Genomic DNA, 16,910 nt, shown 5'->3' on the forward strand with positions numbered 1-16,910 from the left:
CAATTTTTATCCCCAGGGGTACAGGTCTGTGAATCGCCAGGTTTACACACTTCACAGCACTCACCATAGCACATACTCTCCCAAATGTCCAGGTCTGCTATTTTTAAGCCTCCATTTGTTGTTGTTTTTAAAATTTTTATTTAAATTCTAGTTAGTTAATATAGAGTGCAATATTAGTTTCAGGTGTGTGATTCAGCACTTCCAAACTTCATCCAGTGCTCATCACAAGTGCACTCCTTAATCCCCATCACCTATTTAACCCATCTCCCCACCCACTTCCCCTCTGCTAATCATCAGTTTCTCTGTAGTTAAGAGTCTCTTTCTTGGTTTGCCTCTCTTTCTTTTTTCTCTTTGCTCATTTTTCCCCCTTAAATTCCACGTATGACTGAAATCATATGGTATTTGTCTTTCTCTGACTTATTTTTCTTAGTATGAACTCCATCCACGTTGATTTAATTGGCAAGATTTTATCTTTTTTATGGCAGAGTAATATACCAATGTAATATATACCACATCTTCAATTCATCAGTTGATGGACATTTGGGCTCTTTCCATAGTTCAGTTATTCTAGATAATGTTGCTATAAACATTAGGGTGCATGTATCCCTTGAATTTGTATTTTTGTATTCTTTAGGTAAATACCTAGTAATGCAATTGCTAGATCTCCTGACCCATGTATTTCCCAGTATTTCCTAATGGCCTTGCTAACAGATTTCCTAGGAATAGCCTTATGTATCCTCTTAGAGAAACTGAAGCCCTGTTCCAATCTGTAGATTTTCTGTAGCTTGTCTTCTGGTAGCCTTTAGCTAATTATGATAATACTGCCCTTTCCTCACAAAGCTGGCTAGGTTTGTGCTGTACTTAGCTTTTCAAACGGAACATAAGTATGCTTACTATATAGGTAGTAGAACTGTTAAAGAACAGGTGGAACACAATGGAAATGTCAGGGTAGTGATTTCCTCTTGATAGGGATGGAGAGGTGAGGATGGGCACATAGAGGAATTGTGTGGTAGTAGTGTTCGATTTCTTGATGTGGGTAGTAAGTATATGGGCTTTAAAAAGATTTTTCTTTAATCTGTAGGTATAAATTGTATATATTCATGTTTATTGATATATTTTATGAGATTTTAAAAATCCCTAATTTGAATACAATAAAAGAAAATGATTATTGAAAACTAATCTTATACACTGACTATTGCTGAAATAAAAGATCTATTTTCAAAATCGTTGTGAGATTGGTAGTATGAAACTTGCCTTCCTTAGATAATAGTAATTGTCATATCAGTGGAGAAATGATCTTCCTAAAGTCAGTTTTCCAAATAAATGATACTTTAAGAAATCAGATGTCGGGGTGCCTCGGTGGCTCTGTGGGTTAAAGCCTCTGCCTTCAGCTCAGGTCATGATCCCAGCATCCTGGGATCGAGCCCCACATCGGGTTCTCTGCTCAGCAGCAAGCCTGCTCCCCACCCCCCCACCTGCTGCTCTGCCTGCTTGTGATCTCTCTCTCTGTCAAATAAATAAATAAAATCTAAAAAAAAAAAAATCAGATGTCTTCCTCTTTTTTTTTTTTTTTTAAGATTTTATTTATTTATTTGACAGAGATCACAAAAGAGAGACAGGCAGAGAGAGGGGAAGGGAAGCAGGCTCCCCGCTGAGCAGAGAGCCCGATGCAGGGCTCGATCCCAGGACCTTGGGATCATGACCTGAGCCAAAGGCAGAGACTTCAACCCACTGAGCCACCCAGGCGCCCCAGACGTCTTCCTCTTACTGAGAATTTTCTGATGGCTCTCTCACACTAAGAATAAAATTAAAAGTTTTTTTTTTTTCAGTAAAAATTAAAAGTTTTTAATACATTCTGTAATTCTTTTTAACCATGATCTAGCCAATGCCTGCTGCTGTGACCTTACCATCTACAGTTCTTTCAGCTGGTTTATTGTTCCTCAAACATACCAAGCTCGTTTTGGTGACCAGAGACTTGGCATTTGTTTTTCCTCCTGCCTGAAACTCTTTTTTCCTTTTGATATTCATATAATTTGTTCTCATATAAAATTATATGAATAAATTCATATAATTTATTCATATAATTTGTTATATAATTCATATAATTGTTAAATATTTTTACTTTATTTTTATATAGTTTATGGTTATCTCTGTTCAATGTAATATCCTTAGAGACCTTCTCTACTCTAGGTAAACACACGCTCCCACCTAGCGTGTCATCTTCAGTTATTCTCTTTTTTCCCCTTCAAAGCTCTTACTGTTACTTGACATTATCTTAGATTTTTGTATGTTTATGTTGTCAGTTTCTTTCTTTAGAATATAAGGTCCATGAAGGGAGGGACATTGTGTTGTTCATCACACAGTGCCTGGGATGCTTTGGATGTTCAGTAAATTTTGCTGAATAAATAAAGAGGGATTGGTCAATTAAAATAATTTAGTTCAGGGAACCTGACTTACTCAATTGGTAGAGCATGAGACTCTTAGTCTCAGGGTTGTGAGTTTAGGCCCCATGTTGGCTGTAGAGCCTACTTAAAAATACCACCACCACCAACAAAACCCTCACAACTTAGTTCAAGAAAATAGTTGCTTTCTGATTATAAAAGAAATTGATATTTTGTTAATGTTTACTGTGCTGTTTTACTCTTTAGTATGGAATATATGCATTTCATTTTGAAATATTCAAAAAATTTCCCAAATACTTACAATTAGGAAAATGTTTATTTTCTAAATATTTCTATTTTGAGCTGTATCCCATTATGGCGTGAGTATAATGTATCTCCAGTAAAGGCTAGTAAATTGCTATAAAAAAAAGTGTGCATAATGCATTATTTATACATTTGTTTACCTTTTACCCATATGTATACATACCTATGATTCAAAAAGGCCTATGGGTATTTGTGCACAAAAAATCATCTTTTGTTGTCATTTACTATCATCCTTCCATACTAGGGCTCAATAAAGGTTTGTTGACTAAAGGTTCAATTTACTGTATATATTGTAATAGTGTAGATTACAGGAACAGACAGTTCTAGCATTGGTAAACTCAATTATGCCTATACTTTCTGCATGTATTACACTTCTTTTTGGGGGGTGTTTCCTATTATACCACCAGTGGCAATCACATAATAGTGGCTATGATAATCTTCAATAAGAAAACTGTCAAAGTAAATGGGTCTAAAGCTAACCGTGATATGGGGATGTTCACAGGACTGTCCTATGAACAGGACAGTTCCTAGTAGTCACTCACATGGAAGTGGAAAGGATGGATGGATGGTTGGATGACCTGGAACAGGTCATTTTATTGATTTTCATTTATTATTTTGACCAATTTAGACTTTGAAAATTGTGGTTGACCTTTGGGGAAGGGTTGGATTCTTTTTCATTGCTGAAAGAATTTGTATTAGTTTAGTAAGAACATGTTTTACTAACTTAAATATATGGAGAGCTGCTGTAATAGTGGGCATAATTAAATGATTTTTTTTTTTTTTTTGCTCTGTTGAGGATAAATCATGGGGAAATGGGTTTTCATTGCAATTGAAACAAAGTATTATTTAGTGCACAAAGCCCTTCACAATGATATGTATATATTTAGATCCTGATACAAGTTATAGAGGTCAGTAGAGTAGTGTATTCTTTTCGTACACATGTTTAACATGTTTAAGAATAGACTAAGGATGTTCTTACTGTGGTTGAATGCTGTGCTACCTGTCAGCATTAAGTCTAGGTATCTTTTTTTTTTTTTTTTGATTATTTTGTTTTTTTGTGATTGACTTTTTATTTTATAAGATAAGGGTATCACAGGAAAATTACTCTATTGTATTATATAAAACATTCATTTGAAAAATTGTTAAATATTTTTATTTTATGTTATGTATGCTCCTTTTTTTGCATATTTTGATTGATTTTATGTTTTTCATCTAGGTCACTTTTGAAATACACAAAGAAAATCTTGCCAGTATGTTCAGGGAACACCAGGGAAAAGTTGGTGAAGAAATAGGGAAATGTTCAAGTCCAGTTGAAGAAGTCCCTGCCATTAGCAGGGATGTTAATGTTTCAATAGCATCCCAGCAATCAGATATGAAGGCTCGTACCATGTCTCCTCATATCACCAGAAATAGTGATGAAAAGTCACCTGATGAGAAGACAATTTCAGTAGACTGTGCTTCCAATGCTGAACTGCAAACTCCTAATACATCTAATGAAGAAAGGAAAACTGGCCAAGAAAGTCAGGAGTTACTAGATGAAGTCCCTTCAGAGGAAACATCGATAAATGAAACAATTAATGCAGGTGATTTAGAAGTATCCTCTGATATGATAGAAGCTGAAGCCGAGACTGTTTCCTCTAACTCTTTTAAAATGAATGGCAAAGGTATAATGACTGTTAGCGAAGTAACTGCTTCTATAAGTTCTCCTTCAGAAGAGGATGCCTCAGAGGTGCCAGAATTATTGGATAAGTCTATAGGAGAGGAAGATGATGATGATTATGTAGAATTGAAGGTAGAAAATAGTCCTACTGAGGAAGCCAGTCTGCCCACAGAGCTCCAAGAAGATAGTTTGTCTCCAGCTGCATCTGAAGCCAGTGAAAGACTGGACATGCTTAGTAATGACAACAAATTAATATTTCAAGAACAAGAATCTGTAAGTAAGAAGCAAATTGACAGTGAAACTCAAGATTCCAAAGATTCTGGAATCTTGACGAAGACAGCATCAGGGTCTTCAGCTACCTCACCAGATACTACTGTTTCCCAGACACCTGTACAATCAAATATTGGTGAGATGCTAGAGGAAGGGAAAAAAACAACTAACTTTGCGAGAGAAACCAAATTAATTGGTGATTCTCCTGTCTTTGAGTCTCCTACTACTTCTGAGCAGAGGATTGCTAAATTGGATGTTTCCAGTGTTGCTACAGATACTGAAAGATTGGAATTGAAGGCCAATACAAATATGGAAGCATCTCAACCTCATCAACCTATGCCTGAGGTGATTATATTTTATTGTCTTCTTGAAGTGTATTTGCATTGAATTAAAATAGTGCAGGGTATATACTTTTATTTTATCTTGGAGTTGGTTCATACCCTATTTGCAATTATATAAAAACAATAAATGCAAAGATTACATTTGTTATCTTTAGCATAAGATATTAGAGTTCATTAAATGGCAGCTTTTATTATTATTTTCACCACAGCAACACCAAAAGTTACTACTGTCAAGTTTTAAGATTGTAGTAATTCTGGTTTATAAAGCAAATAATGGAAATACGTGCCTTTATCCTTTGATAAGCCAGTCATAGTTGGTACGGTAATTCTCTGACAAAATCTAGTTCTGTCTTCCTGCAGAACCACCTGCCAGTGTATAATTTTATATATTAATTATGTAGTTTAAAATTCCTTCCATGAGGAAACAGACCATGGGGTCTGTTTGCTTTGAAAGAGGGGAGGAGCCTTTCAGAGATCTAACCTTTCAGAGATCACACCTTTACTGGTGTGGCAGAGTGATTCAGGGGACAGTGGTTGATTGCATGTTGTCATTTCCCACTCTGTTCAACCAACCATTTGTTGGTTCTTAATTCTGTTATCTTTATGCTTGTTTTTAATTCTAACCAACTTATAATCTAGACACTAACTTCTCTCATGCTAATATTCAAATTTAAGAGTCTTGATTCTTTAGAAAAATGCTACATTTGCTGGTGCTAATACTAACATGGTTGCAAGCTAATTACTGTTGAATTATCATAGTTTAGCATTTTTGATAACTTTGCTTTAAATGTGTTAAAGTTTTAATGCTATTACTCATTGATAATTTTTACCTAATTTGGTTCCTTATTATCTTAATATATGATTATTTGTTAGATGAATTGCATTGAAGCTATTATATTATTACTGGCATCTTTGAAGTTGAATTTATTTTACTACTCTTTTAAATTTTCTGTATTAGATGTCAAGACGGCAGGAGGAACCAAGTCAAGGAATAGCACCAGTTGGAGTTAATGGACAAAGGAGGGATTCCAGATCTGCTATGTTTCGTATTCCTGAATTCAAATGGTCTCAAATGCATCAGCGTTTGCTCACTGATCTATTATTTTCAATAGAAACAGATATACAGATGTGGAGAAGGTTTGTCCATATGTTTGTTACAGAAGATGTGTATGAAGTTTAGTCTTTGTTTTTTTTGTTTTTGTTTTTTGTTTGTTTGTTTTTTAGATAGGGAGAGAGAGAATCTTAGGCAGTCATGCCCAGTGTGGAACCTAATGCAAGACTTGACCTCATAGACCTGAGATCATGACCTGAGCCAAAATCAAGAGTCAGATGCTAAACCGACTAAGCCACCCAGGCATCCCTGGTCTTTGTTTCAGAAAAGCTTATATAGTTAATATTTTAGATTATCTATTGTATGATTTATGATTTAAAACACCTAATTGGTTTATTGTTGTTTGTATAGTACACTTACACTGTTTGAAAACATTTTATGGGATTATCTAAGAAAATGTTTTAATAGTACATTTAATGATATTTACCTCTTAATTTTTGCTACATGACTTCTCAGTTTTGTTCCCAGTTAAGGATAATTCAACTTCTTATATACAAGATGAATAGTATTATATGTTTCAACACTGAAAGAGGGCATGTATAGTATCTCCTGATATGGAATGGTCTACGTCTTCTGAGGAAGTACATCCTCAACATGTCTCCTGTATCATTATCATTACTTCAGCTTTCAGGATGATGTGAAAACACCTTCTTATCCTCTCTTCCCTGAAATAGGCAAACTGATTTCTTTTCTTTAGCTTTATCAGTAAACATCATTTATCTCTGGACAGCCATTCGACAAAGACAGTTATGGACTTCGTGAATAGCAGTGATAATGTCATCTTTGTACACAACACAATTCATCTCATCTCTCAAGTGATGGACAATATGGTCATGGCTTGTGGGGGTATACTGCCATTGCTTTCAGCAGCTACATCGGCTACAGTAAGGACTTAACTACTATATAAATTGGTGTGAAAACATGATTGCTATGAATCTTTGTTGATTGAAACTTGAATGGTGGTTGCTAGGTATCATAGGTGTTACAGGCCATAAGCAACTGGATCTTTTACAGTTACTTGAAAGGATCTTAGGATCTGTTCGGGAGGTGAAAGGACTACAAACTGTTGATTTCTTTTTTTTTTTTTTTTTAAACTGTTGATTTCTTAAGGATGAGTTAGCTAGTAAGTATGGTTGATGGTGGTTCATTTGTACATTTCCATTGCCCCTTTTTATTTTTTATTTTTATTTTATTTTTTTAAAGGTTTTATTTATTTATTTGACACAGGGAAAGAGAGAAACAGAGAGGGAACACAGGCAGGGGAAGTGGGAGAAGCAGGCCTCCTATGGAGCAGGGAGCACAATGTGTGGCTCGATCCTGAGCCCCTGGGATCATGACCTGAGCCGAAGGCAGATGTTTAACGACTGAGCCACCCAGGCACCCCCATTGCTGCCTTTTTAGATGAAAAAGGAAATCATTCTATTGAACTAGATAAAAAGCCTGTTTTTTTTATAAAACTTAGAAATTTGGGAAACGTATCTAGGAAAACTAGATGTTGATTAGAATATAGATATAAATGTCAAATTTTGTTCCCTACAGCATGAGCTGGAGAATATTGAACCTACTCAAGGCCTTTCAATAGAAGCCTCTGTGACATTTTTGCAGAGGCTAATCAGCCTTGTGGATGTGCTTATATTTGCAAGTTCTCTTGGCTTTACTGAAATTGAAGCTGAGAAAAGTATGTCTTCGGGTGGAATTTTGCGACAGTGTCTCCGACTAGGTGAGTTGTTAAAACCCATTAGTTAGGAATTTACTTGAACAGTTTTTAGTAATCTTTACATATTTAATTGAAAATTAACTTTCACCTGTTAGTGGAACAATGTTGTTAGGCAATTTGTCATATATATTTTTTTAAACCTCCAAGAATGAAGATTATGTGTGTACTATGCTGTAGTAGTAGTAGTTACAAGGTTGATTAGAGGAAGGACAGGTTTTGAAAAATACAAGTGGTTGTGGTCACCATTACCATTCTCCTCTCATCTTTTTTTTGCTCAAGAATATTGCTTCTCAAATTTTAAGATAATTCATACACAAGAATATATCCAGAGGATTTTGTTAAAATGCAGTTATATTATATAGGTCTGAGGTGAGGTCTGTAATTGTCTAACAAATCCCAGGTGATGTTGAAATTGCTCTCTTACAAATGCACTTGAGTAGCAAGGTTCTAAACTAGCATCATTCTAGTACAGCCTTTATTAAAATAAACTGAGGTAATTTGTTGAAGCAGTTCTTGACTTTGTTAAATCTCAGTTCTACTCCTTGAGGCAGTTCTTGCTTAGGTAAAAGTTAAAATTTTTAGTGTCATCCATGCTTCCTTTAGGTGAAGCAGAAGAATTTTCCTCTATGCAGAAGATTTCTTGTATCTAGTTCTAACTACTGAGATTTTGTTAAGGATTTGTTTATTAAATGGAGCAAAGCAACCAGGGAGAGGAGAATGAAGACATGTAAGCAAAACCATTAGGAACCATGGCCACCTGAAGATACATCAGAAATAAGACATCTATGGAAACATAACATTAAAAGTGGAAAATCTGATTAGTTAATGAAAGATTTTTCCATTTTTAGCAGAAATATCTATTACATGAACAGAGACTTTTTTTTTTCCATTTTATTTATTTTTTCAGCGTAACAGTATTCATTCTTTTTGCACAACACCCAGTGCTCCATGCAAAACGTGCCCTCCCCATTACCCACCACCTGTTTCCCCAACCTCCCACCCCTGACCCTTCAAAACCCTCAGGTTGTTTTTCAGAGTCCATAGTCTCTTATGGTTCGCCTCCCCTCCCCAATGTCCATAGCCCGCTCCCCCTCTCCCAATCCCACCTCCCCCCAGCAAATGACAAGGCGGAACAGAGACTTTTTTTGGTGCAGTGATTATTTTTACTCAAAATGCTATTCAGAGTACCTTTAAACTTAGGATGCCCTAAAGAGCTGGATTTAACAACTTTTAGAAGTTTGTTTTAAAATTTTAATTGGGAGATTCAAATAGTATAAAAAACCAAAAACTATCATTTATTGACTATTGCCATTTGTTATTGCAGATTTTCAGTGAGTCAGCAATTATTTTCTTTTACTCATGAGGATATCTGGGATCAGAAAAATTAGGAAACTTATTCAAAATCCAAAAGCTGTAATTGGGGAAGTTAGAATTTGAATATAGTTTAACTTGTGTTCCTCTTCTTTCTGTTATGCTTCCTTAAATTTTCTGTTCGTAATATAAGTGTCTTGACTCCATTAATTTTATATGTGCCATTTTTTAAATTGTCACTTTTCTGTATAGAGTTTATTTCTGGAGTTAAAAGTACAAAGCCACACTATTAGTGTTTTACAGTACTCAAACATTAAGTTCAGAAATTAGGGAAATACTCGATCTCCCTCATTTTCATAATTTAATCTACCCCAGCACCGTGTCTGCTTATATATGCAAGTGATATTCAGAAAATGACTTGCTCAAGATCTCTTTAATAGAGTATGGTAAGCTTGGTGAGACATCCTAATATTTGATCCCTGGTCTCCTCTTGTTCTTTCTTGAGGTTGGAGGTAAGAAGGCAGGATGGCAATAATAAGAGAAACTTGTACTACTGAGACTAATGAATGTGGCATAGTTTTTCATTTTGTGATACCAGACTTGATTTTATTTAACCTGGGATAAAAGTAGTATAGAAGTTATTTTTCTGGGCCTGATTTTAAATTTGACAGGCTCATATTCCATATTCTCTCTTCCTCCTTCCCTCACTATACTTCTTTTTCCTTAACTTCTGTTGTTCTCTTGTGATTTTCTGGATACTTTTCTATCTCAGTTCTATGTCTGCTAGCCGTATGGCAGTCTGGTGGTACTTTGAGTTCACATAGAAGTTTGCTGTTTTGCCCCTAATTTGCTCTCCTACTCTTGTTTAGTTCACATACCTGAGTGATACTGATTTGATTGGGAATTAAGATGACTTACATGCTATCAAGCAATTCATAATCATGTCATCATTTAAGTCTCAAAATCAATTTCTAAATAACCTGAGTAATTGCCTGATTGGTGAGACATACAGAGAGGTAATTGTTCTTTAGAACAGGTGATTCATTTTATTTTAAGCTGTTGTAAATGTTACAACCAAATTCTGGAATTTATATAATTCTTTCAGTGATTGGCAAACATTGCTATTACAGACTGTAATAGTTCATAATTATAAATAACATGAGTACTATAAGATTTATGCTCAGAGAAGATCACCATTTTAAGAGTATAGTATTTGTGAAAATGTTCAGTCTGTCAAAAACAACAAAAAAGGTAAATATCTGGTAATTATATCCTGAAACATCAAATCTTGAACAAAGATTTAGGAATTCTTTGGCTTACAAATATACTGGTTTCTATGGAATAAAATTATTATTTTGAGTGTGGTTGATACACAGTGTTAGGTTAGTTTCAGGTATACAACTTAGTGAGTTTAAAGGTTTTACATTAGGCTGTGTTTATTTACATTTCTCTTACAGTATTGACTATATTCTTTATATTCTGCTTTTTATTCCTTTGACTGATTCATGCCATAACTGGAGGCCTTTCTCTCTCTCTTTCCTTCACCTGTTTTGCCTACCTCCTACCACCCTCCCATCTGGTACCCATAAGTTTGTTTCCTGTATTTATAGGTCCGATTATACTTGTTGTTTATTCTTTTTTCTAGATTCCACTTATGAGTGAAACTATATGTATTTGTCTTTCTCAGTCTGACTTATTTCATTTAGCATAATACTAGAGGGGTTATTTTGGGTTGTATATTAATCACAGCTTCTTTTCTGTCCCCTGCCTTTTAAATGGTTTTAATGAAAGCCAGTTAAATGTAGACACTGTAAATATTTTCTGTAATGCTATACCCTCTATCAGTCTCTATTAATATAACGCTATAATGATACATAATAAGAAAACCGTGCAAGTTGTAAGTTTATTTTGTAAGTTTGATGAAGTTGATGAAAAGTTGTTATCCTAGACTAGTTTAAGGCAATGTGATTTGCTTTCTCTTTTGTACCTTTCTTCAGTTATTTTCTTCCCTATCTTTTCCTTAATAAAAGATCATCCTAGTGTAGCTTAGGTGAGATCTAAGAAACACTGGCCTGTTGATTCCTGAAATGATTCTCTTTTGCACTGGGCTCTAACAGAGTAGCTAACAAAGTCAGAAAACAAGCACTAGGTGATAAAGTCCAGGGATGGTTTAGGAATTTGCTGAAGGTAATCTGTTTCAAAGAAAAGCTATGTAGGTGATTTTTATCAGTTCCAAAATCTTAAATAAAATTTTCTTTTCTTGCCCAATCTTCTCCTTAAAATAAATTACAGTGTGTGCAGTGGCAGTAAGAAATTGTTTAGAGTGTCAACAGCATTCACAACTGAAAGCTAGAGGAGATACAGCCAAAGGCCAGAAAACAATGCACAGCCTGATTCCCATGGGGAAATCTGCAGCAAAGGTAAGCATACAGAATAATTAATTAAATAAAGTGCCTCTTACTTTATGATTAAGATCTTAAATTTATTTGTTCATTTCAACACAGTTAAATAAATCTGACAGAGGTTCTAAAATAGTTACTTTAGTCTGTGGACATAACATTCAGATATTTGTGTTTAAATATACAGTAAAGATTTGCTTATACTTAATCTTGTCTGCTTTTCCAAATGTTTACTTTTCTTGTGTCTTTGATACCTTTTCCTTTGAATATGTCAACTTGTATTTCATGTACTTGGTAAGTTAGCATGCAGTTTGTTTTTTCCTTTATGGCTCCCTTCTGTAACCCTCATCACTATTCCAGTACCCAAAAAAAGAAGAGAGAAGGAAGTAGGAAAAATAAACTGGGAAAAACAATGTTATACCTTTTTTCCTGGTATTTGGAATACTGTGCTAATTTAAAAAAAAAAAACCTACATAATATATATGTATATTTTTTTGTCTTAAATAGAGTCCTGTGGACATTGTAACTGGTGGTATATCTCCAGTAAGGGATTTTGACAAGCTCCTACAAGACATGGATATTAATCGGCTTAGGGCAGTTGTCTTCAGAGACATAGTAAGTTATAGTATTTCTTTCACATACTCTTAGCTGATACATCTTTCCTCCAAGGTCAAAGTACTGAGAGTGAAAACTCTCTGTGATATAAAATAGTTGAGTTGATATAAGAAGGACTAGAAACCAATTCTATTGACAGTGATTTTAGAATCTTAGAATATTGAAAAGTATTATTTATGTAAATGGAGTTAATATATCAGAGTAATAATACTAAAAATAATATATTATTACATATTAAGCACTCTAAGTGCTTCACATGTCCGAAATGCAATAACTTCTTGAGTTGTATACATTTGTAATTCCCATTTTATAAATGAGGAATCTGAAGCACAGAGAGCTTGAATAATTTGTTGAAGCTAACAGAGCTAATAAATTTCCAACCCAGCATCTTAAACTCCAGAATCTATACTTTAAAAGTAATGAAATGTTCAAATTCTGAATGACATATTATTTTTACTGAGTACTGGATATTTTTCTCTCAAAGCAACAGAATTATGATACAAAGGTACATGATGAAATGGTGTGTGTGGTGGTTTTAAATAAAAAAAAATGTTTGTTTTGGTTGATTTTGATATAATAGCATAGTTTCATGTACAAATTGTAGAATTGTATAAGAAAGTCTTAAGATGAAAATACAAATTATTTGTAATCCTACTCATCAGCATTTGTAATATCATTATTAGTTAATATTTATTTATTTTTTATAATTTTTAATATATTTTTAATAAACATATAATGTATTTTTATCCCCAGGGGTACAGGTCTGTGAATCGCCAGGTTTACACACTTCACAACACTCACCATAGCACATACACTCCCCAATGTCCATAACCCCACTCCCCCTCTCCCAACCCCTCCTCCCCACAGCAACCCTCAGTTTGTTTTGTGAGATTAAGAGTCACTTATGGTTTTCTCCCTCCCAATCCCATCTTGTTTCATTTATTCTTCTCCTACCCCTCTAACCCCCCATGTTGCATCTCCACGTCCTCATATCGGGGAGATCATATGAGAGTAGTCTTTCTCTGATTGACTTATTTCACTAAGCATGGTACCCTCTAGTTCCATCCACGTCGTCGCAAATGGCAAGATTTCATTTCTTTTGATGGCTGCATAGTATTCCATTGTGTATATATACCACATCTTTAGTTAATATTTATTAAATACTTACTGCTTCTTAAGTACTTAATGTTCTGCAAGTTTTTTTTGGTAAAACTTTATAACTTCAATTTTTAATTTTTCCTCTTCTTTTTGTAGGGTTTTAGGCCACTCTTGAGTTCTCTCTCTCTCTCTCTTTTTTTTTTTTTTTAGATTCTATTTATTTGACAGAGAGCACACAACCAGGCAGAGTGGCAGGCAGGAGAGGTAGAAGCAGGCTCCCCACTGAGCAGGGAGCCCAATGTGGAGCTCCATCCCAGGACCCTGAGATCATGTCTTGAGCCAAAGGCAGACACTTAACCGACTTAGCCACCTGGGTGCCCCCTCTCTTGAGTTCTTGACTAAGTTTTATACACATATACAATTCGTTAATAGTACTTGAGTTAATAGTTATTAGCTATAGTTAAGTTATTGAATGCTTATTGCATTTTAAGCAAACAACTGAATGCTCTGTTTCATTTAGTTCATAATAATAATTCATAATTCATAATAAATAATAATTCATAATGATCCTATGGGAAAGGTAGAAATATTAGGTTAAATCTCTTTAAGATCACAGAAGTAGTAAGAGGTGAAATGAGTTAAGGATCTAGGGAATATGGTTCTTGAAATTTTAATCCTAACCATTAGGTATACTGCCTCCCTAGATCTCCAGCTTGCTTTTTTTTTTTCCAGAGCCCATTGACTGTTTCTTATTTTGGGAGCAAATACTGCTGCTACTTTCTCTCCCCTTTTTTTTCTTTTAGTCTATTGCCCCATAGCTTTGTTTTTCTTTCAGTGATCTTTAAAAATCTATAGTAGGTAGTACAACTCTTTCGCTTTTAATGTTCTCTAATGGCTTCCTATAACATGAAGTAAAATGAAATAAAACGCCTCATCCTGGCTGTTTGATTTGACTCTTTGGAACTTTATAACAAATTTTTATATCATGCTGTTTGGATAGAGAATTAGGTATCTCCTATGTTTAACATGTAATTTCTGAAAGTCATAAATAAGTAAAAATTTTTTTGTAATTAAAAAAGTTCTAGGGGTGCCTGGGTGGCTTAGTGGGTTAAAGCCTCTGCCTTCGGCTCAGGTCATGATCCCAGGGTCCTGGGATCAAGCCCCACATCAGGCTTTCTGCTCTGCGGGGAGCCTGCTTCCTTCTCTCTCTCTCTGCCTGCCTCTCTGCCTACTTGTGGTCTCTGTCTGTCAAATAAATAAATAAAATCTTTAAAAAAAAAAAAAGTTCTATAATCACCTTGTAGGAGTTTTAGAAAAGAGAAAAGACTTTTTTCCCAGCCTGTGTCCCAGAGGCTCTTTTAACATAAGCAAAGTTTGATGAAAAAGGAAATGACCTTAAATCAGCAATATAAAGAAGTTATTACCTCGAGGTTAAGTGCTAAATTTTTTAATCACTCTAATCTGATTTCATGTTTGCTTTTTCACTTACTTTATTTCTTTAGGTAAATTATTTCTCTAGGCCTCATCAAAGGGGTTAATGAATATGTTTAAAGTATAGTAAAGTGCCCGATCCCTTGTAAGTATTCAGTAAGTAGCAACTACAATTGAAAACAAATTTATTTTTGGATTTAGGACTTAAACATATAGGTCCATTGGATATTATTGGACAGAAATCAGGCTTACACTATAAATTTCATACGGTAATAAGTAAATATTGAACACAATAGTGGGCTAAATAAGTAGATAGGCATAAGTGATTTGTAATAGATTAAGAATTTATGATCAAGGGATGCCTAGGTGGCTCAGTCAGTTAAGCATCCGACTCTTGATTTCGGCTTAGGTCATGATCTCAGGGTCATGACATGGAGCCCTGCTGTCATGCTCCACACTCATTGCGGAGTGTGCTTGTTCCTCTCCCTCTGCTCCTACTCCTGCTTATGCTCTCTCTCTCAAATAAATAAATAAATAAAAGCTTAAAAAATGAAGTTAAGATCCAGTAAGTTATTTGCCTACACTTTAAATGTTGCCATCATTAGCAGTAGTTCTTATAATATTGTCAATGGCAGCAGAATACAGGAGTGTCTTGAGAAAAGGAATGGTTAGTAAAAAAGGGAAAATGTACATTTATCTTTTTCCATCAAGACTGATAAGATCTTGCATATGAACCTAAAGAGTACCATAGATTCTTGTCAGATTAAAAATAATTTTAATCATTGTATCAAGTGGAAATGTTTACTTGGAATATGATATCGCATTCTTTCCCAGAAATTGTGTTGAACACATTTGATAGTGGTTAATTAACTTTTAGTTTCATTTGCACCACTGGTTGCCATTTATTCATCTGCTAGGCAACAGTGTTTGTTTTCCTTATGCTAAATTTATCTGTTACTCAAGGTACCTTTAGTTCTCAGAATTTGATGGACAAGTTTGAGTTTTTCCTTTAAATTACTTTGAAACGTTACCAGAATAGTGAGGATGAGTGCAGGGTCCCTTTGAAGATGGAGAATTTGACTAGATGAAGAGGTCATCAGTATACAGATACATAGGTGATCTGTAGAGCTAAGATGAAGCCTTCGTCTCTTGTAGAGGTCAATCTAGTTTGTCCTTTTCTTTCTGGCAGACACTATATTTTCAATCTTAGATAATCTTGGTTGTCTTCAATCTTGGTTGTCTTTACTATTTAAAATACTCCTGAGGGACGCCTGGGTGACTCACTGGGTTGAGCCTCTGCCTACAACTCAGGTCATGATCCCGGGTCCTGGGATTGAGCCCCACATCAGGCTCTCTGCTCTGTGGGGAGCCTGCTTCCCCCTCTCTCTGCCTGCCTCTCTGCCTACTTCTGATCTCTGTCTGCCGAATAAATAAATAAAATCTTAAAAAAAAAAATACTCCTGAGAATTCTTTTAGCATCCTGATCTGTATCTGATTACCTCACTTTTTTTTTTCCTTGAATATTTGTCTTTTAGGAAAATTGTTAATTGTTAATTGATTTTTTATGCATATTTTAATTATGATTAGAAGTAATAATTATATATGATGATAATTTCTTATTTGATGAATCTTATGATGAATCTTATGTCTTCATTTTTTAAAATATTTTTTAATTTGCTTTTTATTAAGTAATTATTAAGTCTTCAGACTGAGTTACTTAATTTTCAGGAACAAGCCCAATTCTCTTTCCATGTTTCACAAGTGTAAAACCTCTCATTTACAAGCATTTTTCCAAAAATCTTTACCTAATCTTTGCTAAGGTGAATTTATTATTTTCTGTATATATTGAAGGATTTTTGACCATGTTTTATATTTAAATGTCATGTAAAATAAGATTGATACATCTTATTTAATAGTGGATGATCACCTACTTTTATTTCTCCCCAGGAGGATAGCAAACAAGCTCAATTTTTAGCCTTGGCAGTTGTATATTTTATTTCTGTTCTTATGGTCTCAAAGTATAGAGATATTTTGGAACCCCAAAATGAAAAGCATAACCAGTCATTTAAGGAAACTGGTAATGAACATGGGAATTCATCACTTCCTGGTAAGTTTCCATATTCTATTATCTGGCATCCAAAGTTCAAGTAAAACATTACCTAATACTTAAAATACTGATTCTGGAACTTAAATTCATTTATGCATAACGTGAGAGTGTACATTTTTAAATTAACAACTAAGTATTTCAATTT

General features: G+C 34.5%; 1 protein-coding gene across 7 annotated transcripts in view; it reads left to right on the forward strand.

The window, feature by feature from the left end:
• LRBA (LPS responsive beige-like anchor protein) overlaps nt 1-16,910 on the forward strand; it is a 759,801-nt gene that overhangs the window by 191,969 nt on the left and 550,922 nt on the right. For 4 of the 7 annotated variants that reach the window (XM_045989499.1, XM_045989508.1, XM_045989525.1 and 1 more), the window contains exons 23-29: nt 3,922-4,980; nt 5,935-6,113; nt 6,785-6,971; nt 7,627-7,807; nt 11,408-11,535; nt 12,022-12,129; nt 16,606-16,765. In XM_045989499.1, the coding sequence (XP_045845455.1) occupies nt 3,922-4,980; nt 5,935-6,113; nt 6,785-6,971; nt 7,627-7,807; nt 11,408-11,535; nt 12,022-12,129; nt 16,606-16,765 (2,002 nt within the window). The remainder of the gene's footprint in view (nt 1-3,921; nt 4,981-5,934; nt 6,114-6,784; nt 6,972-7,626; nt 7,808-11,407; nt 11,536-12,021; nt 12,130-16,605; nt 16,766-16,910) is intronic. The other 3 variants (XM_045989516.1, XM_045989545.1, XM_045989554.1) reach the window with 1 other exon arrangement.

This window comes from Meles meles, chromosome 2 (genome assembly GCF_922984935.1).
Source record: "Meles meles chromosome 2, mMelMel3.1 paternal haplotype, whole genome shotgun sequence".
Lineage (NCBI taxonomy): Eukaryota > Metazoa > Chordata > Mammalia > Carnivora > Mustelidae > Meles > Meles meles.